Source organism: Channa argus, chromosome 1, assembly GCF_033026475.1.
Source record: "Channa argus isolate prfri chromosome 1, Channa argus male v1.0, whole genome shotgun sequence".
Classification (NCBI taxonomy): domain Eukaryota; kingdom Metazoa; phylum Chordata; class Actinopteri; order Anabantiformes; family Channidae; genus Channa; species Channa argus.
Window position 1 is genome coordinate 38,890,345 of NC_090197.1, and position 25,961 is coordinate 38,916,305.

Consider the following 25,961-nt stretch of genomic DNA (forward strand, 5'->3'; position numbering starts at 1 on the left):
GTGGCTAACATGTCTTGACAAGTGACTACTGTACATAGGTCAGGTTATTTTCATGTGCTGTTTCTGCATTAATGCTAATGTGTCATCTGTACAAAAAAAGGGAAAATATATCTCTTTGACAGCGACATATTGTTCCATAGTGAATCTCAAGTCCCGAATTTACCAATGAACACCAAATTAAATCTTGGTTCTGATGGATTAGCATCTCGACTACATTTAAAATACTCTTAACAATGGTATTCATGTAGAAAATATAAAACTGTAAGTCATATTCTGTAATTTTGTAAGTATTACTGATAATTATTGCATTATGCCATATTGTACAAATCTGATTTATAGTAGTAGGTTTTCTGGAAGGAGTTGGGTACAAAGTTAATGTCATCAATAAGACATTAGGAATGTTCGCTCTGTACATTCTCAGTTTGTTTAGTTTGTAAAGTTGTGATTTAATGAGTAAACCAAAAAGAAAGCACTCCAAAAAATGGCAACACCTACATTTTAACTAGAAAAACAAATCTGAAATAAAACACACCAAAATGGATGTTATGGAAGTTCAACCAGAACCAATATTAATTAAGGCTATAATAAGGTGACAACATGCAGTATTGGCTGTCAGCATAGATTGCTTCAGTACAAAAAAACAATGATACAATAAAGAGGTACAATATTAGAGTACTCTCTAATAGTAATAGTAAAATTATAATTATAGTAAGACAGACACACCCACAGCTAGGTTTAGGAGTTTGACAAAGGGAAGAAGAGGTGTTAGTGGGGCAAAATAAAGGGAGAACTACTCACGTCGTTTGCAACCACATTTCTTAATCCGCTTAGGGTCTGTGATGTCATCATGACAAGCTTTGCAGTAGAAAAAGGCTCTAAAAGTGAGCATGTAAAAGTATTTAGCACTTAAAATGTCCAAACTGCCATTTTAAAGTATGAGTGAGCAGTTGTTAAGGTGGCTGGATTACCTCTTTACTTCCTTGGCATCACTGGCAATAAAGAATCCCAGTGTTCCTTCCTGTATCTTTACATGGTTTCCTGGGTTGATGAGGATGCTGAAGAATCAGAGATATAGACACATCATGCTCATTAATGTCTGGACAACACTCAACTCATGCACACAACATGCTAATCAAGAGGAATGGTACACACACTTGTTGAAGCCTGTAATAGCACCAGGGTTGAATGGGGTTTTTATTACTCTGAATGCATGATTAGTTTTGTTCAGTTTGCTCTGCTGTTCTATGTTCTGTCATAAACACAACTGCTTCTCTGTTTTGGGGCAATTTTCTAATGTGATACTCACACAGATGAACAGAATAACAATGATCACACATTAAATTTTAATTATTTTCTATAGAACGGGGACAGAGAGGTATGAGTAAAAGGACAGGGGCAGAGAGAATTAAAATTATGGCCTTGGAGAGGCTTTAGTCTCAGCATTCAAATACAGTCATTTAGTCAAAACAAATGTTATGATGGCCACTGAGACATACCTGAAGTACAGAGAATGTACAAGAAGTGTTATTATCTCAGTTAGTATCTGACAGTGGGATGCAAGGGAATGAACAGCACTTTTAATTGTCAACACTAGGCTGTTTTTCCTCAATGATTACTAGAACCAACGGTATTGACCTATACAAAATATAATTGTAGTGCAAAGTCCACTATCAGAAGTACAACTGAACTAAAGTGTCAAAATAATTACAATGTTTGTCTATAGGGTCAATTTGTACGTATTTGTACAAAAATGTACATATTATTTATTTGAAAGGACACTACTACATTAAAAATACATTACTGCATAACAGCACGTTGGCCAGGAGTGTCAGTAAAACAAATATCATACAGTAGCATACAGTATATTAGTCAGAGCATTTTATTATGACTGGAGCATAATGTATTGACCTAAGCACTTTGAGCAACTGGCTGTATCATTCCCCATTAATTAGACTGAGACAAGGAGTAGAGACTAAACACACATACAGTACTGTATGCTCTACACTCTCACACTCTCACACACTCACACACACACCCTGGTCATTAATGGTTACCTGTGGGCAACAATCATCAATGATGCGAGTGTGAACTAGGAAATCAAAACACTGAACCCACAAAAACCTGTAAGAGTTACACTCCTTTAAAATGCAAGCCCAGATAAAAGATGATTTTTTTCTTTCTTTTTTTTCCTCCTTTGCTCGATTGTTAACTTATAAATGTGTGAAAATCATACTTATCTAATGGTTCACAAAACTTCTGTTGATGTCAGAACAACGCCTATCTTACCAACTTAATTACAATCGTGGATTTTTACATTGTGGCCTTTTAGTTATTTGAAAGAGCATACTCTTTGTACAGACTCAGGCTATAGGTGAAGTGGCATATCTAAGAATCTAAGAACACTGTCTATCACATTACATCTTTCCTCTGGGCTCAGGAAAAGGTTACATTGGGAAAAATAAACAAAAATATTAAGGGAGCAATTGAATCCATATACATATCGGTTTGTGATCAAATTGCACCAGTCATGCAGATCAGATTGTCCTTTCCACACTGCAAGAAGTAAAATAGCATCTAACATTCACTGAGATTGAATGGCCCCCACAGAAGTAAACAGGCATTGTGCCTGGCATGCCGTTTAGTCAAAACAAATGAAAGAAACAGATTAAATCAAGACAGTTCCACAAACATTGCTGCCCAAATCTGAGATTTTACATGGATATCTATCCAAGACATTTTTCTTCAGTCAGGTGCAAACTGGTGAATAGAAGCTTAATAAAGCGTCAAAACCTCATATTGTGAGCAACAAGGCAAGCATCAAACACCTTATGTGATAGTGTCATTGCATGCAGTTACCAAACAGCATGAACAGGACAATAATCAAACAGAAAGGCATAGCCACTGCAGTACAGGTATAAGGACAGATACGTAGATGCAGACGGTTGCAGTAACTTCTGTGCAGTTGGATTGTTTCTCAAACACCAAACTGACAGGAAGTGACCTCACTTAAGAACATCTACTCAAAAGACGCACGAGCATGACTGTAGACGGTGGTTTAGATGCACAAAAAAAAAATAAAAATGTACACGCGCACACTCATTCACACAGAAACTCTCCCTCCCGGTGGAATCACACAGATATACAGACACACAAACATGCACAGATGAATGCACATTTAGCAGTGAAAACATGAGAAGGGGTGATGGAATGCAAAAGTGAAACGCGGGAAGCTTGTGAATGTTGTAGCCTGTGGTCATTAAATTTCTGTTTGGATAAATTTAATGCTATCCAAAGTCAACAGCTCCATGCCTAGTGTGTCAAATGATGAAAAGGAAACAAAGACTGGTGAGGTGCTGCTGGTGTAATAAAACCACGAAGGAAAGGCATGCTTTGATATCAGCCACTGCCTACAGCAATGGTAAATAATAGTCAAACTATTTCAAGAGAGTTAGTAGAACAACAGATTATCTGTGCTCATTGACACCATTTCAAGTATAAGGTATGTGTATACCAACTCCTCATTGGTCAAAAAAATCATGTTCTGGCAATAAATTAAAAACACCATGAGTGGAATAAACTTCTTGGCAACACTAACATTTAGTAGAGTAACAATTGATCAACACTGGGAAAAGAACTGAAAGTGAGAGAAATAAACTAAGCGAAGGACTGGTAAAGGACAAAACTGAAAAAATCAAATAAGAGGTAGATATGGAGAGGGTGGGTGTTTGGCCTTGGTACACCGACAACAGCAAAGACAAAGAAACAGCACTTCTACAAACATGTCCAATTTATCTATCCTCTCTCTGCCTGCAAAGAAGTTAGTGCATTAAGCACAAGGGACACCATAAAAAAGAGTTAGAAAAGGAGGCCTGTGAGATAGTGTTTGGAAAAATATCCTTGGGGAAACTCCCAAAGTCAGAAGCGTTAAAGTGCTGAAGATTGGGTGGAACTTTGGAAGTAAGATAAGGTAGAGGGCATACCGCTTTCGGCTTCTGCAAACAACAAGAAAAAATCTTAAATCAAACAGTTATCATGAACATAAAAGAAGAGGAAAATATGACTGTTACAAATGTTTCTCTGTTTTTAGTACGCCTCAAATGGCAGCATGTGGAGTAACTGTACAGACACAATTTAGTTAATGTATCTTATGCTTGTCCAATGTTCAGGTCCTTGTACCTAAAAAAAAAAAAAGACTTGCTAAAAACATTTGTTTTATTTTAATGGTGATTATCTTTTGACAAGAAAATGTTAAGTGAAATGGCACAAGACACGTGGCGTTAGATTTTTAAGAAAAACAGGTTTGAACATTTATAAGGAAAATGATCCCTGATTTTCAAAACTTTAACCAGATCAAAAGGAATTGGGACCAGAAAAAAGTCACGGCACATACAGTAGATAAATTCTAAAGTAGGATTAAATATGTACACAGATGTTTTAATTATGGTTGGTTTTAGCTTGCAATACAATATAGACATCATTTGCCGTGCAACCTTGACACAAAAACATTTGACACAGATGAACAGGGAAGGGTGGGAGGGATTTGGCAATTGAGACTACTGGAAAAATAGTGCTTCCTGTTATTAGTGATGAGACTGACATTTATGTAACAGTAGTAGTTACAGTTAGAAATGATGAAGGAACACACAATACAATTGAGTTATACACTTGTGAAATATGCAGGTACAGCAAATTTGGTTATTTAGGTGCGAGATAATCTCTGCTAAACCTCAGTTTTCACCAGATTTGTTTCTGCATACCTACGTGAAAGATTGTCTGTGGAGCTTCCTCCACCAAGAGCATTCAGTCAGTATTATCAGTCACACACCATATAGCAGTAGAGAAGTCATCATAATTAAAATTAGGCCATAAAAGGGCAAGAAATTATTAGGCATTGATGCTGATACATTTTTACAATTTTAAGGGAGAAGCTTTTTAAAAGTTTCTGTAAATTTGTCACACTACTACACTCCAGTTCGTTTACATTAATTAGTGCATGCTGCAATAAGAGATAAATATTTCTAAAGAAATTGCAATACAATTGCTGTTGTCTGTACTCAGACTAAGTATCATAAAGCAAGGTATTGTGCATCAATATCTTTTAAAGTTTATCTGCCAACTGAAGTGTCATCAATCCTAATTGTGAATACGAAACAGATAAAGGCTGCAAACAGGATTTGGGTAAAAAAAAAAATAAAGTATTTTATTTCAAGAGCCAAATGAAGCATGTAACATGTTCAGTGTTACAACATCTGATGCTACTGAAAGAAAGATCCAGTATACAAACCTGCTCTCTCTCTGCTCAGACTTGTATTCGATGGCAATAAGCAATAGCTTCAGCTTCACGTAACACAGCCTGTAAAAGACGTGCACTCATTAGACGACAGCTATATATAAACAGATGACTAGTGTGTTCAAACACCTTCAAAAATCCACATTCTTACATCCCCACACTCCCTGAAGAATTGTTGGCTACCTACCATTGACAGTGTGCTTGCTGTGTGATACTTACTCACAGACAGTAGGGAAGGAGAGGCCCACAAAGGCACTGGACAAATACTCTGTGTACATCTCATTAGCCACTCCTTCAAGGTAATATTTCTGCCATGTGTCTTCCTCAATCTGACCCAAAAAAAAACAAAACAAAAAACAAACAAAAACAAGCACAGAAATGTCACACATGAACATAAAAAAGAAAGAAAAAGAATGCAGCATTGTTTTCCTGCCAGTAGTCCCAATGTGATCTGCAGATGTCCCCCCCCCCCCCCCCCCCCCACACACACACACACACAACATCAGCCCAGTCATTATAAGCTGGTCCATCATCTTCATGACATGAGAATAGTTCTTTGATAGAGACAAGCACCTCTTCAATTTTGAGCCGCAGAAACACTGAACAGATTCCATATGAAATGTCACAGTAAAATATGATGTGTCTGGATGACTGAAAACACTTTAATGGAAGTGTTTCTCTGGACAGAGATGTCAGAAATTCCCTGGGAATGTACTGCATTTGATGGATCTAGCCCATCTGTCAGCAGAGAACCTACTGTATCCACTTATGTTAACTTCACGTCCAATATCAGAATAAATCATCTAATTTACAAAAATGCAGTGTATGAATTCACTCGTCTATTACTTCAGTCCGCTCAGACGGAGTGACCGAGACATGGCAAGTTAATGATGTCCTCTATGTTACCTCGATGAAGGACCTCATGGAGAAGAGGTTGGCTAGCATTGTGGACAGGCCCTGGGCCAGACAGCTCTGGGCAATGAAGCCTGCCTTCAGCTCTGCCAGACAGATAGCATCGTCACCCTCCTTCCAGTTCCAGCTTGGAATGTTCAACAGATGGGCCTTCATAACAAGATACAGACACAAGGTCACAAGGCATAGAAAACTGCACGAATGATTCATAGTCTTTAAAGGAACAGTCTGACACTTTGAGAAGTATACTTATTTGATTTCTAGTGGAAAGTTAGCACCAAAATAAGACTTGTTATCAGAGATGAGAAGATTTCCACTACTCTCACATTTGTGTGGTCAATGCAAAGCTGGACCCAGACACTGGTTACAAAGGGCTGGAAATGGGAAAGAAGCCGACGTGGCTCTGACGACGTCACGTACGAACTTTTCTACAACTTATTATGTCTAATGTGTTAAATTCATACAGGAATAAATAAATGGGAACAACATAGAGGCAACGACTAGCCTGACTTGGTCTTGAGCTGTTCATGCAGTATATAAGTTGCCACTTTAGAATATTCTCTTTTTCTGCATAAATATGACCTGAAACTACATAATGGGAATCTAATTCCAATAAGAAAAACAATAAACTTATATTTAAGGCTGGATTATTTTTCTACAGTAATTAATAGGCTTAAGCTTCTTGTCTCAGGGGGTTCCCTTTATCTAGTTTCAGGACTTCTGACCCTAAAGTCAAAAGAAATTCTGACAATAAATAAATTATTTTGCATTCACGACTACTACCGCATTTCAACTTTACAGCTAACTGTCAGACAGGTTAGGGCTTTACATAGGACTCCTACTGTATAAAGGTCGACAAATTAACAATTGTATAAAATGGTGACATTTTCAAAAATACAAAAAAATCACCATACATGAGCAATTGTTTACTCAAAGAGTAAATTGTAATAAAATATATTTAAATAACCACTGTATGAACCTCAGTGCTAAGCTTTGCACGACCTTATTTAACTTTCAGCGAACAAGTCAGTATAGCAATGAAAGGGTCAATCTTCACATAATTCTAAAAAATGAACAGATACCGTGAGACATGCATGATGTGGTTAAAGTGTTTTAGTGATCATATACAACATTAAATCCATCTTAAAAGTCAATATTTGATTTTTTGACTCACAAACCTAAAGGGATATTCAAGTTAAGGGAGCAGACTGCATGCAACCTTCAACTGGACACTCGCATGATACATGTTGCTATAAATTACACGGTGATAAAAGGTAAATGCATCGCACAGCTGTTATGCAGACAGGGTTACGATTTAACCCCTGTCATAAACTTGCTAGCATATGATGGTAGACAGAACTGTCAAAATGAGGTGAAGCAATCTTATATATCACAGAGCGCCAGAGCATCTCACCTTATTGTGGTACTGTAGCATTTGTGTAATTATTCTGATCTTGGGATGGTAGTTTTTGATCGAAATGACCCTGGAAGATGAAAAGCAGGCAGATAAAGTAAAAAAAGTTACATATTATCCGACCGTTTCTGGTCGTTTAGAAGCCCAGATGATACAATACCTCATAATGTTGGAGGCATCTTCAGCATCAGGGTCTGCACAATATTTATTGGCCAGGATTAAGCAGGCATCTGCTGACTCAATCTACATGTAAAGGACCAAACACACAGATATGTTGACATTTCAGTACATGTGAGTACTTTGTACTGAGTGCTTCAGACAAATTTTGTCTGCCTTTCTACAGTACATAAAATTTGAAAAACTGAATGTATCTTTGGCCAGTAATAATTTAAAACAGTCAAACTACTGACCAAAGTGCAACAGCCTTTTTACATTGTTTTACTCTTTTCACTTATGTTCTCTATCTTATCGGTAATTAAAAAAAGAAAATGGCAATCATATATAGCTTTTGGCTGTATCTTAAACAGACTAAAATTAATAATTAAAAATTAACAAACTAAAAAATTAATTGTTTTGTATACAAGAACAGTTTAAATTCAACAGTTTAATTGTAGGTTATTTAATATCGAACCAACAATCCTGTCAATGACAGTACCTTCACTCGGGCCAGATCATGAGGGTTGAGAACAGATCCCTGATAGAACTCTACTTGGGTAAAATGGCGTTTGAACAAGGCTTCCAGCTCAAGATTAGGGGAAATACTAGCACACAGAGAAAAAAGGAAAAGAGCATGTAAGGACACCTAGTGCACGCTTTGTTTCAAGCACTGTTCTGTAAACCTACACGTGGTGTGGAAGAATAAGTTGACTTACTTATGGAGAAAAACAATTTCTACATTGACATCATCCCTGTCCTTGTGTAGGAAGTCTTTGAGGAAGTTGGAGACACTTTCGAGGGTAATATGACCACAGACCACAATATGCCTGGAAGGGGGGGAAAGAAATCATTTTGAGTGGGCAACATAAATCATTGCAGACACTGGCATGTCTCCCAAAGATAATCAGTCAAACCAAAGCACTCTAACATCTAACTTAAATATAGACTGTAAAAAATCTACATACATGTCAAGAAAGTTCTTTTCAAAGCAAACAAGTAACTGAATTATACCTTTTTGCCATAAAAGTGAATATTTTCCTCCACATAATGAAAGTGGTTAAATTCTGCACGACAAGTGCAATCAAACACTCAACTCTGAACCACTTTAGAAAGTCTAAGATATAATCATGCAGCCCACAGTGGTTGGATTGTCATCCATTCTCAATCTAAAAACTGTCCTTTCAGCCAAAACCAGGCCTTTGTGAGCCGAATGGAGGTTGACAAAGACATGTACATCAATATGCTTATGCTTTTATACAGAACATTACTAAAATCTTTCAAAGAGACTTGGAGCTCTGTGGGTTGACACAAATTCTAAACATGACCTTAGAGTATCTGACGGGCCCCTGGCAAGATTCAGAACTGCATTATAGCAGAGGGATCTGTCAGATTGTGCACAGGGTTAAGTGTAGCAGCAAGGAACTATATGGTTAGATTGGAACACTTTTGACTTGAGGCTTTATCCCTGGGTGTCCTCTGACTGCACTGTGGCCCAGAATGATCAAGGTCAAAGGTCAGCCTCATCTACTATGAGATTAGAATCATTGGAGTAGTTTAGATAGTCACTAAAATATAACCTGCCTAAACAAAACTTGTGGTGCTTCAGTAAATATCAGGCTTTAGTGTCCCAGAACTTAGAAATTCACATAAATCGTGTTTTCTGTATGTATGTCTGTATGTAAAAAAGATTATTTATATTTGAGTAATTTTCCATATGCCATATGTTTTAGTTCATTTTACTGTATTACTCATTGTAAATATAACACATACTTGCCGCAACAATTGTTACTAAGATGGCTTGAACCTAACACTAATAGCAGTATCAGTAAGTATCAGTATTCAACTAAGATATGGTTATGATAGGGAACTTAATCATCTTAATGTAAGCTTTAGGACACTCTGTATGCCTCGTGTGCACTGTGGTAAGCTGAGCTACCCTTCCGGAGTTAAAGTTAAATGTCAGAGAGTTTTACTGCCAAACCCCTACAAGAAAAATCCAAACATGCTCAGTAGAATCCAACCCTTATATTGACATGGATTAGTGTGGACACTCAGCAGACAACCTAATTACCCTACGGAGACCTGTAAGGCAATCTGTGTAATGACAATGGCCTTATCCACTACTTAGCACGATGTGCCAGGAGACAATTGAACCACTTTAGTTTTGAGTGCCTGGCCACTGAAAAACTTTGCATTTAACGCCATGGGTATTAGGTTACCCCTTCCAAGAATAAAAAGAAATGCTATAGTCATATTTGTGGACTCGTCATGTTCTTATGAGCAACTTAGATTTGTTATGACAGGTTACCTTCAATCAATTATCGTGTTATATTCAGGGAGGAAGCTCTGGCTAACACATTAACTTTTAACAGTCGGCATCTAAATTGTATAGAACATTACTGAAATCTAAAACAGTTTGGCAGGTTTAAAGGAAACACACTCTCATTCATGTCAGCTGAGAACCACAGTCCAGATCACTGAGTGTGCTCTTATCCTGGACCAGATGGACTGGGTAGGGCTAAACTGAATTGGAAAAGAATTGTGAATGACATATTGAGGGAATGGCAGTTTGTAGATGTTGCAGGACATAATAGTCTTCACAGATGTCGCCTTCGTTCCTTAAGAGAATCTAACGAGCAGCCGTGATTGCCTGGTTGGCTGTGTGGCCTTCAAGCTGATGAGCTGAGATGTCTGTGGGCAGCCAGCAATAATTTGGGTCAAGATGTTTCTCATTTCATGAGACAAAAAAAAAATATTTTTCTTATTGTCAGTATCCAAATGCCCATCTCCAAGGGTATAATACAATATGAAGATTTGTAAGAAGATTTGCTTTGTGCGGGATCAACATTAGGTCATGATTTTTCAAATGTGGATACACTCAGGAAGCAAAAAATCTAAAGGTGCAAATGCATGTACATTAGAAGACACGTGCACACACAGATTCACAGTTGCACATGTGGTTCTGTCTTTGTCTCCGAAAAGGTGATTTGTCATCAAAGCAGAATGTTTTCCCTCATGTATTAAAATTAGCTTCTGCTTTTAATCTTGCCACTAATTTGAGTCTTTGTATCATTATGATATTATGCTTCACTTCGTAGACATCATTAAAGTTGGCCTGCCTATACTGAGTTTATTCTCTTTCTGTGTGCCAGTAGTGGCGTCAAATAAATACATGCACTGAGATCAGAGTGTAGTTAAAGCGGAAAAAGGAAAATGATATCATTGATAACTCAAGCATTTATAATCGTCCCATTACAAAATGCTTCTTCTCTGTTCACCGTAATTTTACAGTACAGTATAAGATTTTTCCTACTGGAATTAATAGTTTTTTAAATCTTGAATCTTATACTACAAAAAATAATAGAAAAAATTAAAAAAAGTACTTTAAGGGCACTGATTATATGGGACACCTATACACAACAATCCAGAAACTGAAAAGCGTGACATGCAAAGACATGAAACGCAAAGGGATATTACGGAGCGTGCACACAAAGCATGCAGTCAGGAAGGATCCCAGGATGTCACAGGGGATGCACAAATAGAACAAACAGAGAGCTCAAACAATCAGCAACAGAGGTCATTCACTTGGTACTACTGCTCTAATCCTTGGTCATTGTCAAATTTTGCAATTTATACAACATAATTACCATTTTATGTACTTATTACCTCAATTTTTTGGAAAAAAGATGATAGAAAATCATGTTTGCTGTAATCAGTCTCAACAATGTAGTCATTACTGTAAATAAAATTAAGTGTGCCGGTAAATCCACTCCACAGTGCACAATAGTCTGCAGATTCTTTGGAAGTTAGTCAGATTTTTGTTTGTGCAAGTGTGTGTGTTCATGCCACGGAAGCCTCTGGGGCTGCACACCTCAAGTTGCTAGTCCTTACAGAGGACTTTCATAGGTGTATGTCACAGTTTAGCCAGGGTTCAGGCTCGTGTGCCAAATCTTTAGTGAAAGTTGGGCCTAATAGAAACCATAATGGAAACCACAGAGCCCCGAGAGCAGTGGGCGCCAACGTAACACTTGTCATTATTATATCAGTATACACAGGCTGAGAGCTGTCACTGTGCCCATGGGTGTATGCTACACTACACAGAGAACCACAACCAACACTAGCATGAAGCAGAAATTCATTATAGATCCATGTGTGAGTCCCTCTCACTTCCAAAAAACCTTCAAAGCCTGTTTCAGATGACGGCAACCAGGCAAACAGATGAAATAAGGGAAACATTTAAAACAGGTCATAATGTATCATGACCTCATTGTTTGTGATCTCTGTAATCAGTCAGATACTTGTAATCTTCTAATCTTATTTCCATTATAGATTTTCTTGTGCTGACAGCTGCTAGATGATAACTTAGCAAACCCTGATGGCAATCCTCAACCCACATGACAAACCAGTTTTGTCTATGTGTCAGGTCCTATAGGGTACATATAAACACCAAACACATAAATATCTAAATGATTATGGAAAGAGCCTAGTGCCACTTTAAGCCTGTTGTTTGGTGGGTATCCTCTGATCATTACCATATGTCTGCACTGAATGTCTACCCAGAGGGAGACATGGAAGGGGGTGTGGAAGAAGAAAATAAAGTGTGTGGGAGAAACTATCTGCAGTTTCTGACAAGGGCTTCTCTCAACACCCATCTGTGAGTCTGGACTGAGGTCACTGGCCAAACATAACATTTCATCAATCTTATCTTAGCGACAGGCAAACATCATTGAACAAAAGATTTTTTTAATGCCTTATTCTACTGCTGACTCCCTAGATTCTGCCCCGCTGAACAGTGACTAAAACCAGTGGCTGTGACTGAAATGAAAGACTGAAAAAGAGAAACAGGGTGAGAAGGAGAAGACAGTAGGATATTAGCAGACGCTGAGCGCCATCAAAGAAAATAAGAAGAAAAGAGTTCAAAGAGGAATAAAGAGTGTGCTGTCCCCTGTTCTGGACACAAAACATTTGGATTAAATTAAATCTGTGTGCTGAGTAGCAGTATGGTTGAACCACGAGGGGAGGACACCAGTACTGCAAAATGTACTTTAATCATCTTGTTCATACAGTAAAATGAACAAATTGTCACTTATTAATGCATAGAAACCTCTGCTGTGAGTCTCCATTTACACACACCCACACACACACATTAATAACAAGACCCTTTGGAGACAAACTCCACCACACAAACACGGGAACCAGGCAGGCACCAAGAACCAAGCAGGCGAAGCAAGCCAAAAGCAATTGAGAGCCTCCAAAGGGAGTGAGGCATCCAGCATTCAGGGTGTGGGAGCTGACTGAAGATCAGGGCCAGAGTCATGTCAAGCATCAATGATGCGATGGGCTAGCGGTGAAAGACAAGAGGACGGCTTTTTCATAGATTCTGCAGACACTGAAAAAGCCACAGGACAACAGACCACAGAGAACATGCCAGAAATGATGCAGTTAAAGAAATATAATTCCACAAACATGCAAAATAAATTCAAGCAAAATGAAACAAGAGAATAAACTGTATCCTGCAATGGTCATTGAGATTGATGATGCCTAAAAAGACCACCAATAATAATGCACTTGCAGATGTTTAAATCATTCTAATTTCTTGTGGAAAAAAAAAAAATCCTAAAAATGCGGATAGTAGGGGTTTCATGACCATTTTCTTTTATTTAGTTTTTATAATCTTAATTTATCTCTATAGGCAAGACTGTATTAATGAGAGCCTGGATCTGAACAGAATCATACATGGGACAGCACATTTAGGCACTGACATATTGTACAGAAGCACCACAGGTTAGTGTATTGTCTTATGTGTAGTAGTCATGAAAGCTCTATTTGCCAAATTAAATCAAAGCGCAACACACAATGTTTCAAGGAAAACAAAGAAAGAAAATGGACAGCACACAAACGACTTCAGGAAAGCTCTGAATGAAGGACAGATAGAAGTAGATATAGAAAGTAGTAGTCAGGCAGAAGGCAGAAGGCAAGGACAGACAGAGAAAGACAGAGTGAAAAAAAAGTAAAGGGGCATGGACATGTGTGTCCTAATGGCCAAGGTCTCCAGTCACGCAGTGCGACTTGGTGCTTTAAGGTAACTTTATCGTTCAAAAAAAGTCAACTTAACTATCCCCCAGTTACTATGAAACCTCAGGGGGGTGCAATTGAGTCACACAACCACACCTTGTCTGCATTTCAACTTACTTTCTGCCTCGTGTCGAGTTATAACTCCCTCCGTATTTCTTCCGATTAAGGATGAGAGCAGCAATTTCTGGCACGTAGCGAGCAAACATGGCCTACATGCATGGAACAGAAAAAAGAAAAAGGCATGCAGAGAGGGTTCTACCGCACACAGAAAAACAGCAGAACCATCTGGAATACTTACTTTCTCCCATTAACCGCACTATAGGAACCACCATATTTCTTGCGGTTTCCTATTAACTCTATGATTTCAGGGACGTAGCTGGCAAACATGGCCTAAGGAAAAGATAGAAGACAGAAGAAGAGACTAAAAAAAGAGACTACTATGCTGCAGACTGGGTGATGGGGAAACTGATGCATGTATCCAGATTTCTGAGAGGGAAAAAAAATTTATTTGCAGTGGAAATCAAGTATAAACTCTCTCATTGTCTGTAGAGACTTGCAAAACTTCACAAAAAAGAGAGAGATTTTAATATTTGTAAAAGATCTAGCATTTGAAAAAAAAATAGCCCCAGTTTTTAAAAGATAAATGTTCAGGTCAGTGGGCAAGAGTTTTTTCACAGCCGATGAGTAGCAAGTTGCTGTGATTGTTCCCAAACCCATTGTGGATAGCAGGGAGAATTAAAAAAAACCTATGTGCCATGTTTTGTCCAACAAACACAGAAGATCTGGCAGGTTGATTTGAATAGGCCCACCTGATGGTCCACAGCTGCAAAACACATTAAGACTCATTTGTTGGGCTTGAAAATGAGCTGGATGCATTTTGCAAATGTTCACAGCCTGCTGTATTTTAGTTTACCAACTAACTCATCTACAATAATAATTTACATCTACAAGAAACAACAACGCTTCCTTGCCCATGTCAATATAAACATTAATCCTAATGGTTGAGTGAGATGAGAGGTGACCTATACATTAACAGGAATAATGTGAAATGGTGTAGGTTTGACATGATTCCTGGCTGTAAAATACCTTCAGCCTGAAGTCATTATTTAGCCACTGCTGCTGATAGGAAGCAGCTTGAGGCACTAGCCTGAAGACTTCCAGAACTCTCTTCACTGAGAAAAACACAACCTATCACCATGGCCACAATACGGTACACATACAGCTGCAGGTCATCACCTCATACAGATAGCTGTCCAAATAGAGAATTCTGTAACTGTGATCTGCTCTGATCAGGGAAAGATGGAGGAGCCTGCATCTTCAGTGCCTTTGAGTGTGTGTTTGTGTGTGTGGGGGTAAACACAGGTGCACCCATGCATGCTTGTGTGTAGTAGGTTGCTGTACTAGTGGCAGTCCAACAGGACACTAGATCAGAGGAAGGTGAGAGGGAGGCTGCTGTTGCTATGGTAACAGTCAGGCTGGCCTAAGCCTCATCTCCCTGCCCCTGTGTTTGTTGGAATTATGGGAAGAGACACGGGAGGAGGGGGTGTCCTGAAACCGCAACTGCTTCTAAGAGAACAATAACAAAATTGTCATGTAAAATGCTTAGATTTTATATCATACAAATACAGGAGTGACACATGAGGGCAGGGGACAAAGGAGCACATAGTACTGAAACTACAGTGGACAACATACCATAGGCTAAACAGAAACATACTATGACAAAGAAATACCATGTAACAAGCAACACGGTTGTGACATTTCATAGAATTTATAAAATATCATATCATGTACTTAATAACAAAAGTATTTCAATCAGTTGTTCATTATTGTACAGTTTTGTCATTATCAACCGTTCTTTACAGTCTATTGAAGGGGGACAGGCAGGATTCAGGAGGGGAAAAGATATAAAGAAAAGTCTAATTTTACCAAACCACCAAGGATGAAGAAGACCATAAACAGGCGCCCGAGGGTGGTTTTTGCATAGACATCCCCGTAGCCCACTGTGGACATAGTCACCATCAGCAAGTAGACACATTCCCAATAGGAAAGTGACTGGGAATTTTGAAAGTTTTCCCAAGGATCCCCTGAGTTTTCCACCTAAAATGAAGATGAGAAAGAATAATTAGAAGAATAATGAAGAATAATCAGAAGAATAATGAACTATGACTAGCTCATGTGTTCATCTTTATTTGGGTCATATATTGTTTATATATCAAGCCTAGGTTACCATCTAGTGGTCAAACTGTTTAATGCGCTGTAAATTGTTAAAAATACATTGTGTGTAGAGTTGTATGACAACAATAATAAAAAGAATAATTTTAAAAAATATATTTTTGACATTTTGCCTTAATTAAATAATTTGTAGCAGATAATGAAAGTTTTACAGTTACAATCTACGCTGGGCTGTTCCTGAAAAGATCCTTGAAAAAAATACTGAAAATAAAGCTAATAATTTAATAAACAGTTGCTGTGGCGGCTGTTTGCTTTGTGACATTTGGTAAAATGTACTTTTCTTTTGGCATACTGCATCAGTGCTAACTTCATTAAGTGGAGTTCCACACTGCGAGGTATACAAATTTTAAGTTTGTGAAAAATAACAAACTGGCATCAAATCAATACTAGGTGTGAAAATGTCATTTTAAACTCCCATGCCTTTGCCTTAATTCAGTCTTTTGAATTAAAAGCACTGGGTGTTACAGTTGTTTTGTACCAGTCAGCCTTACTGGCTGATTAACCACGAGACCCCGCTGGCCTTCACATCTGTTCACTTACCAAATGTATGAATCCAGCCGCAGTGAGCCATGTGCTTATGAAGATGGAACACAAGTTCACCAGCTTAATGGAATTGCTGGGCAGAAGAAGAATAACCACCGATATCAGGAAAAAAAAAGATTTTTGAGCTCATGAAAAATAAAAACAAGTCCTAATTGGTCGATAGGGGACTTAAACAGAGGGTATATGAATAAACAATTAAATGCAGTTACATAGGTTAAATTCAACTTCCAAATATTTGCTGTCATAATATGACAAAACTGTGTGCCCCTGTAGTGCTATGAGTATCATTACATAAAACATGAACACACAACACATCATTATTTAGTAGAAAATACAATTATTGTATTATTTTATAAAATATGCTTAAGAAATTCAGTGTGACATTATTGTAATTACTACCACATTCAGATGTTATATGCAGAACCTAAAAAAAACTGTTCCTGCACTTTCTGGAGAGCGTTAAAAACACATGTATTGTTAGACATAGTAGCAACTCAGTGGCAGTGGAAGCCATGATGCCAATGAAGGTCGTTGTGTTTCCTGTTAATGGAGAAAGCTTCATACACACCTTGTTTTCAAGATATTCAAAAACTGTAAGATTTCTGAGAACTGTATCAATCTCAGAGCTCTTAGGAATCTTAAACCTGCAAGGAAAGACAAAAACAGACACAGAGAGGGATTAGTATTTTGTGCCAAACAACTGGTGGTAATCTCAAGATTGTAGGCATTTTTCTGAAATATCTGGTAGAAGAGAAATATAATGTAAGTGACAGCTAAATATACTTAGCGTGTTCGGTCAGAGAATTTGGTCCAAATGTTTTTCTGAAGCACCAAAGCACAGCACAGCACCATTAATGCAAAATTTAGATGATACAACCACACTTTAAAACACTAGACACTTTATTCTACAGTAGTTGATGTGTTGGAATTATTTATGCACTCAAACATGTCAGTAGGAAAACATAATGTGGCCTACTTTGCATGAGCCCCAGCCTGATTCAAAGAGCAGCTCGCTTAAGGATTATGGAACAATGCAACACCTGCTTCATTGTCTTTTTACATAACGTAGCTTATCTCATGGAACGTGTGTTTGCTCGTGTCTGTGCCTATGTATGTACGTCAGTTCATTTGACAAAAAGTGATGTGGATTTCTAATTGAGATGGCCATGACAATAAGTTTACTCCTTTTAACTATAACAGTGTTTTTATGCTTGTCACCAAACACGTTTTAACGATTAACTAAATTCAAACAAACTATAACTGAAACACATTATCATCCCATTTCTCTCTAAACAAACTCTGACCTCCAGATAATGCATGTATATACATTATGATAATACTAATTATCTTACTCCAGTTGGAGAGGATGTGTAAACAGGAACAGACTGAATGGCAAAGTCCTGTGTCCTGTCTGGCCTTTTCCTTCTGTCCACGACGGCTCTGCCTCACCCTGTACCCCTTGTGAAAAAGCTCGCCACCGGACTTCTTTCTCCTCCTTGTCTCTTTGGAGATGTCCAAATTAGTATCACTGTGAGTACGTCGGTACACTAGAAGCTTAGTAGGAATCATTTTTTTTAACCGGCAAAATATTATCCGAAGAATTGAAAAAATGGGTGATAAAAATGAGTGTATCCAAAAGATTTAGGGTCTAGTACTCCAAAGGCAAAGTCAAGATACTTCTTAGTGAAGTTGGCAAAGCAAAGATAAGCAAGACCCTACTCTGTAAAAGCTAATCTTCAATACAGCACAAATAACATTAAAAGTTCTTTGACAAGCAAATACCTCCGAATACTGTTAACAATCAGCGCAGACAGACACGCTAAAACAAACACACTGAATTGTTTTGACTAATCACGTCAGTCTTGCCGGGGATTGTGTGTCTGTGAGCAAAATGTCAGCTCTAATATATGTGGGATTTTTTTCCCCCCCATTTCTGTTACACTGCCTTTAATCCCCACAACCCAAACAGATTTACCTTTCTCATAGACCTTACTTTAGTGCTGACTATTAATTTTTTTCAAGACACCCCCCCACACATACACACCGTCAAAACACAGCTGTGTTTAACCTATTTTCTAAAGAATAAATTATAAACCTTTCCAGGATTAGTAAAGATAAAAATAATGCAAAATAAAAACGGTTATCCGGGCTTTAAAATGAGTGTGCTGTTTCTATGGGAAATTTAGTTATCTTTTAAGTAAGTGTGATCCTACACTTATATCACAACACTATTAAGCGGCAGCTGAGAAAAGTAAAAGGCTTATGTTTCTAGAACCCCTCCCCTCACAGCTTTCCATTAGAGTTGGGGGAGACATTATAATTTTTCACTTTCCAAAGCAGACCCAATAATGACTCCCACTTCACACAGACATATACAGTGATTATTACCTTGTACTGTATAGTTACAATCAATTCAATAACTTAAGTAAGCGGTTGGAAATGGGAAATGAGCTCAGGAATGTTTTTATGTATTAATAATAACATTGTTGTTTAGAGGAGTTGTGCTTATATTTTGTACGAGATTGCTAAAAGCACAGAGAAAGTATAGTTATTTTGAGAAGGGTGTGCAGTAGTATAGTGTGTGGTAAGATTTTGCTTCTGCCTGGTCCTTTTCTGTCATTAAAGATATGGACTTACATACACTATGAAGTGTATATGTTAATTTACATTATTTTATTTTTATGATATAGGAAACACAGAAACTGCAGCGATGATGCTCCTCAATTAATGTGAAGCATCTGTACTTTGTGAGATTACGCTGGGAACTCGCCTCCCATCTGGACACAAAATCTGGTCTCAAAACACAAAGCCCTTAGTTTTCTACAGAGAATGAATGTAGCAGAAGTCAATACAGTGCCTATGTGAATGTGTGCATGCATGCTGCAAAATTCTCAATGAATCGCTGGTCTTTTGAACACGTTTTTTTGTATGAGAAAATCTCTTTTCCACACGTCAAATCCTTTTGCACACACAACCGGAACACATACATGTCAGCTGGCCAGATGCTCATTCAAAAAAGGTTGTTGTTGTTGTTTTTTTCTAGTCAGCGCACACTGTTTATTGAGGCTTTGCAAGCCAGGCAATTGAATTTGTGTCACATGTTCCAGCAGTGAAGCCTTGTGGGACCTTTATCAATCAGCAGTCTGGGGTGGTTCATCTGGGATCATACAGACAGTCAACTCAGCCAGGATTTAATACACATTATGATCTTACACTTTCATCCACAGAAAGTCAGACACACACACACACCCTTATAGTATACACTTAACACCAACTGCACCTTTTTTTTTGTTTTGATTTTTTGTTTTGTTTTAGCCTAGACTAGTAAATATAACTAAACATGCAATGCAAGATGTGAGAAGCCTGGCTACAGCAAAGAGGATTATAGTCCCCAAAAATTTGTTTCCCTAAATGTACATGGAGGCTCCCTGCCAGTGACTGAAGGGCCATATAAAGGCGGATACATTCATGCACATGTCAGGTAGGGTAAGCCTCTTTCAGAAAACACGAGGGATCAACCGCAGTCTATGGCATTAGCCGACAATACATTAAAGCACCATTAGGAGGCAGTAGCAGGCTGGATTGAAAGTCATGCCTGAAGGCTACAACTGTACTTTACATTTTCAATGGTAGTGCAGCATAACGTCAACAGCATTTACTGTTGAGTGCCACCATAAAAATCTGCAAGTTAATACAACAACTGTAATGGTAAAAATATCTTTAAATCAGTGCATGATCTTATTGTGAAAAATATGTTTTTATTCCTGAAGTAGTGATTAGAGAAGAAAGTGAATGTTAACTGGCAGGGGCTCAGTAGCTACTGGGATCTTTTAAAAAGCCATATGTTAATCCTACGCTGCTATGAGTCTCATGGGAACAAGTAGTTAAAGGAGATTAATTCCCTTTTCCAAGGAAGAACTCTGCATGCCCTCTTCCATTAGCCACACAGCGTTCTCCTCCTCTTAATCAATGTCCAATTTAGAGAGGCAGGAATTCTAACTTGAAGTGCATAGAGCATAGACTTCCCAGGTGCAGAGGGGGCAAATTCACTACCACACAGGCCAGAACCCCTATTAGTGGTGTTTTTATTATCTGAGCACACCAACACCCGATCTCCAATGGTCTTCTCATATAGGAACATAACTGAGTGATTGAAATGAAGGTACTGTAATTACGATGTATTACACTGGCTGTGGTGTTTATTACCAGATGTGAATGGAGAAAAGAGAGAATGAATTAATCCACTGGAATCACATTCTTAACAACCATCCTGTCTTACTGCAAAAAAGCCTTTTAAGGGTCAATATATACACTTACCTAACTGACAATATGAGGAAATAACTAAGTGAAGATACATATGCACACAGTACACATATATACATAGGTACAGACACAGAAAAAAGTACTAGCACTGTTTGTAATTGCCTGGTGCATAACTTGGTCATGAAATGTGATCTTTATCAAAGAAGCAACAATATTTGAAAGCTGATAATACACAAACATTCATGAGCTTTCAAGCAAAGCACTTCTGATGTCAACTGGAGTCATGTGGTAACAAGTCGAATTAATGAATCTAAGAGATCTTAGAAGACCAACAATCAAGAGTTGTTGATCTGCATGTAGCTGGAAAAGGTTACAGAGTAATCTCAAAGTGTTTTTTTGAACAAGCATAGTATCGATGGCAGGGGACCACAGAGGAAGCCATTGCTCTGCAAAAGCAACTTTGCAGCTTGCCTGAAGTTTGCCAAAGACTTGGCAAATGTCTTGTAGATGAACCTTAGGTAGAATTGTTTGGGAAAAACACACAGCACTACATATGGCAATAAAGAAAAACATACCAAGGTGAACACAGCATCTCATCAGTGAAGTACAGTGGAGGAAGTATCATAGTTTGGGGCTGCTGTGCTGCCTCTGGGCCTTGACAACTTGCCATAATAGAGATTACAAATGAATTTCCAAGGTTATCAAGATATGCTACAGGATAATATCAGGGCGGCTGTATCCAAGCTGAAGCTCAGAAGAAACTGGGTGTTGCAGCAGGACATTGACTCTAAACATCTAAGTACATCTACTATAGAATGACACAAAACCGATATTCGAGTGGCCCAGTCAGAGGCTAGGCCTCAATAGAGAAGCTGTTCACGTCAGTTGTCCTAGGACACAGCCGAGGGAGCTCTGTAAAGAAGACGGGTCCAAAATTCCCGGTGCACGTTGTGCTGGTCTAATCTACAGCTACAGGAAGCACTAAGGTTATTGGTGCCTAAGGTGGTTCAAGTAGTTCAAGTAATTAAAACACTGTTGCTAGTCCTTCTTCCACCATCACTTTGTGTGTTTTTTGGGCGTGTTCGATAAAGACACACAAGATCATGACTGCGTTTTTATCAGCTTATAATATTGCATTTGTTTAGATTTGTGAGGTTAAGATCTGATCACATTTGATGCAGAAAAATTAGGAAACTGCAAACAGTGCTATATAGATGATTTTCTAGACCCTTATAATTAATTAGTTGCATTAATTTCCCTATCAAAACATTATACAGTATGTCCTGATTCCCATAATACAGGATATAAGCAGATTATCATTATTCCTGTCCTACTTCCTCAGAGACTGTATATGAAGACATTTTCAGAGCCCCATTAATATTGTGGGAGCTGCCACCAGGCTGTTATGTTAAACATTATTCTACTGCAGATCTACAATGTTAATTTTATAACTAAGGCTTTACAGCCCTTTATGTAGCCTTACAAAAAATGGACGCACGCATCCACACACACATATACACACAACCAAAATCATGGCAGAGGGACTTCTGTTCCTGTACCGCACTGTGTTTTTATTTAAATTAAATAAACATTGTCTAATATTTGAGGGAGATGCAAAAATAGCCCTCATCATGATACTTAGCTTTTAAAACCATCTGGCTATCTATGAAAACTTTAAATAATATACAATTATAAATGACAACCAGACTTTGCTTCCTACATCAAGCCCAGATGGGGGATATTTAATAATCACAGGTAATTATTCACTGCAGAGCATCATGCAGCAGCCACACCACCATTTCACAACCTTTCATCATCCTCATCAAGGCCCTCACACCAAGTTTTATTGGGTAAGGACACCTTAAATCATTAACACCAGAATGCTGATTACTTGACTTGGATATATCCAATTTAACTTGTTCTCTGTGAAAATCCTGGGCCCCTGTGAACCTCTTAAGAAACCTCCGTCACCTCAGAGATCAAACTTTCACATCTTAATTTTACTTTACAGATGTTGTGATTCCAGTGGGCAAATAAAAACAAGAACATTTGGGATAGAGGGCAGACAAATGAGTTTGGACATATTATTCCTAGAATAACAACAGTACTTGCTGAGATCGGGAAACATTATTCCTACTATGACATGAAAGTCCAACAGGGTGAGAAGTGAACAATCAGGTTTGTTCATGGCAGACAAAATGTCTTTTTTGGAAAGACAGGTAGATGTTAACATTGTTTAATGTGTTTAGCTTCATTGACATTCATATTTCTGTAAGCTTATTTATCAATTCTTTCTTAAATGTACTTAAATGAACTCAACCCATTGCGCTGTATTTAATACAAGAAGCAACTGTCATGTTCTTCCTATCTCTTCTGTCCCTCATGTGTGAATATCAAGTTTGGGTCCTGTCACTAGTCTGTCTGTTAGTCTGTCTATATCCCAGGTCTTAGAGTGGAGAGGAGTTTGTTTGGTCCAGTCTGTTGCTGACACCTGGATGTTGCTCATCATGATAAAATGATCATATTGCAATCTTATAATTTTTTAATGGCCATAATTGTATATCTGCTATGATCACTTGTTTCTGTAAAAATGACATCTACAATATTGCACCACTGTCCATTTTAGACAAGTGGTTTATCCACTGTAGCTCTTTTTGAGGTTTCTAGGTTTTCATTTTTATTTGTCAGTTTAAAGGCGTAACAAAAGAAGATGTTGCTGTTGTAAATTTGTGATTTTTGTCTCTAAACTTGATTTGATTAGATCCTGTTTTAATAAATATTGGATTAGGACAATTGAAAACATATAAAGCAGCAATGTGTGATATTGTATCTGATTTTAAAAGTAAACAATCTGTGCAACCAAAAAGGAATCTACAGAGAAACGGTGGTGTAATAATCAGAACACGCTGTGAAAAGTCGGTTGTATCCAATAGAGGTAAAGTGTTTTCCAGTCTGCTCATAACACATGGCTCGGCATCTGATTTACTCATTTATTTATTTATTTATTTATTCTTGAGAGTGTAAATGAGCCCATTACACGGCAGTTATGTGAGGTATGCAGGTGCAGAGCCTTAAAACAGCAATTACCAATTACTCTGAAAAACAAGGGCACACACTCACACACACACACACACACATAAAGAGCATAGCCCACTTCTGAGTCTCTCTCACTCCCATTAGCCTATCCACTCTGCTGTGTCTGTGTTCCCTTAACATCAGAAGAACCCACCCCTGTCACTTCCAATGAGGTGGGAAAGTTGATTGCAGCCTAAAGCAAGAGGGCTTCAGAGACACACTCCCAGTTATGGGGAGACAGAGGGAGGACTGGGAGGTAGAGGAAAAGACAGGACTGATAAAGCAGGGTTGACATGTGACGACAAGAAATAAAAGTGGTAGCATGGTGGACCTGAATAAATAAATCAGATTGTCAAATATTTTGCAGACTTTTTATGGTTGCTGTGGCCTAAAATGCCAGATTTTGCGACTACGTGTTAAAAGAAAATGTGTTATATATGTTGCAATGTTTTTCTAAACAGTGCTAATGAATGAATGTCCTTATTAAAGAGACATATTGCAGTGACGTTGAAGAAACAGCTGAAGCAGAGATACAGACTTACCAAGCCAGCTTCTGTTTAAGTAGACAGAGACAAATACAGGCGGCACAGTGAAGAAGTCGACCACTGAGTTGACCTCCAGCCAGAACCACAGTTTATCATTGGCTGCTATAAACTGTGTACAGAAACAGAGACATTCAAAATGATGATTGAATTATAATTTGATACAAAACACTACCACTTTACCACCACAGCATCACTAAAACTGCATGCTGCTACTGTATATATTCATACTGTATGACAAAAGCTTTAACCCACTTGCTGAGTCACAGGAATCATTGATGGTGTAAGCGGCTTATGAGTTTATTTATTCATTCATTCAGGATGTTAGGCTTCCATTTGCACCAGTGGAATGCTGCGCTTGCATGACAGCCATTCTAACATTATTATTATTATTGCTACAACAGTGTCAGTCGAAACTCCTCTAAAGGTGACCTGTGCGAGAATGAAAAAATACTAACTATATTGATTGGTTTGGGGTGTACTGCATTAATACGGTTAAAATTTTTGAAAAAAATAAATGTATAATAATTTTTGTATATAATAAATATATATGTCTGGTTGTGCATATATTGATTGTAAATGTGCGTTGTAACATGTTTGTAATTGCGAAATGTATGTGTACGATACTATGCATGTGTGGACGTGGATGCAGATGTGCCAGCTTACCCGTAGGCCAAAGTAAAGAAGGAAGAAGACATTGAAGGCCATATCAATCTGTAACGTGAAATCTTTGTAGAAGTTCTGGCAGGATTCTATAGGACTGGAGAACAGAGACAGGAAGAGATATAATGAAATAAAAAGGAAAAGAAACACATCATAGGGTTAAACGCAGAGAAATATCTGCCATCTCTATCTTCTTATGATCGCATGTGAGGCAAAATACTAGAGACCATTATTTCCTTGGCAGGCATGTAGGTTTTTAGGTTTGTCTTTTTACAGTAATCGTATGAAATTAGTCATACTGAAATTCTGCAAGCAAACACAAAAATTCTAATATTTTGTTAATTTTCAATTCCAGCTTATTTGGAGTTAAAAATCTGTTATAAAACACTATGAGGATATGACCACATCATCACAATAAGACATCAAAGGACAACTAACCCTGAAAAGCTCAAAAAATTATTACTTTAAAATTAGATTGAAACACACTTACTAATTTGGTATAAATTCTACCGGTTTAGTGATAAGCATTTAGTAATTCGCAATAACATTTGTTTGAAGAACACAATGAAATTTCTTATCTGAGCCCTAGGAAGCCACTGACCAGTAGCTGTAAAATCACATTTTACCATTTGAAAACTAATCTTAAAATTGGTAAATCAGAGCAGTTGCTTTGATCTAACAGTACATGCATACATTAGCCAACATCTCTCAAACACAAATATTTCCCTCATATGACAGAAGCTCCACACAAAGAAAGAATGCAGAACTCCACTTATTGAAAGTGAAATAGCTAGTT

At 37.9% G+C, this 25,961-nt stretch overlaps 1 protein-coding gene across 19 annotated transcripts in view; it reads right to left on the reverse strand.

The window, feature by feature from the left end:
• The window catches only part of kcnma1a (potassium large conductance calcium-activated channel, subfamily M, alpha member 1a), a 131,708-nt gene that overhangs the window by 41,446 nt on the left and 64,301 nt on the right, over positions 1–25,961 (reverse strand). For 13 of the 19 annotated variants that reach the window (XM_067519289.1, XM_067519309.1, XM_067519158.1 and 10 more), the window contains exons 4-19: positions 25,169–25,262; positions 24,503–24,614; positions 17,191–17,266; positions 16,620–16,695; positions 15,774–15,944; positions 14,146–14,237; positions 8,489–8,599; positions 8,272–8,377; positions 7,777–7,859; positions 7,617–7,686; positions 6,197–6,352; positions 5,510–5,619; positions 5,285–5,353; positions 3,981–3,992; positions 969–1,055; positions 799–875 (exon numbers count right to left, since the gene is read on the reverse strand). In XM_067519289.1, coding sequence (XP_067375390.1) covers positions 799–875; positions 969–1,055; positions 3,981–3,992; positions 5,285–5,353; positions 5,510–5,619; positions 6,197–6,352; positions 7,617–7,686; positions 7,777–7,859; positions 8,272–8,377; positions 8,489–8,599; positions 14,146–14,237; positions 15,774–15,944; positions 16,620–16,695; positions 17,191–17,266; positions 24,503–24,614; positions 25,169–25,262 — 1,502 coding nt within the window. The remainder of the gene's footprint in view (positions 1–798; positions 876–968; positions 1,056–3,980; positions 3,993–5,284; positions 5,354–5,509; positions 5,620–6,196; positions 6,353–7,616; positions 7,687–7,776; positions 7,860–8,271; positions 8,378–8,488; positions 8,600–14,145; positions 14,238–15,773; positions 15,945–16,619; positions 16,696–17,190; positions 17,267–24,502; positions 24,615–25,168; positions 25,263–25,961) is intronic. The other 6 variants (XM_067519299.1, XM_067519166.1, XM_067519189.1 and 3 more) reach the window with 1 other exon arrangement.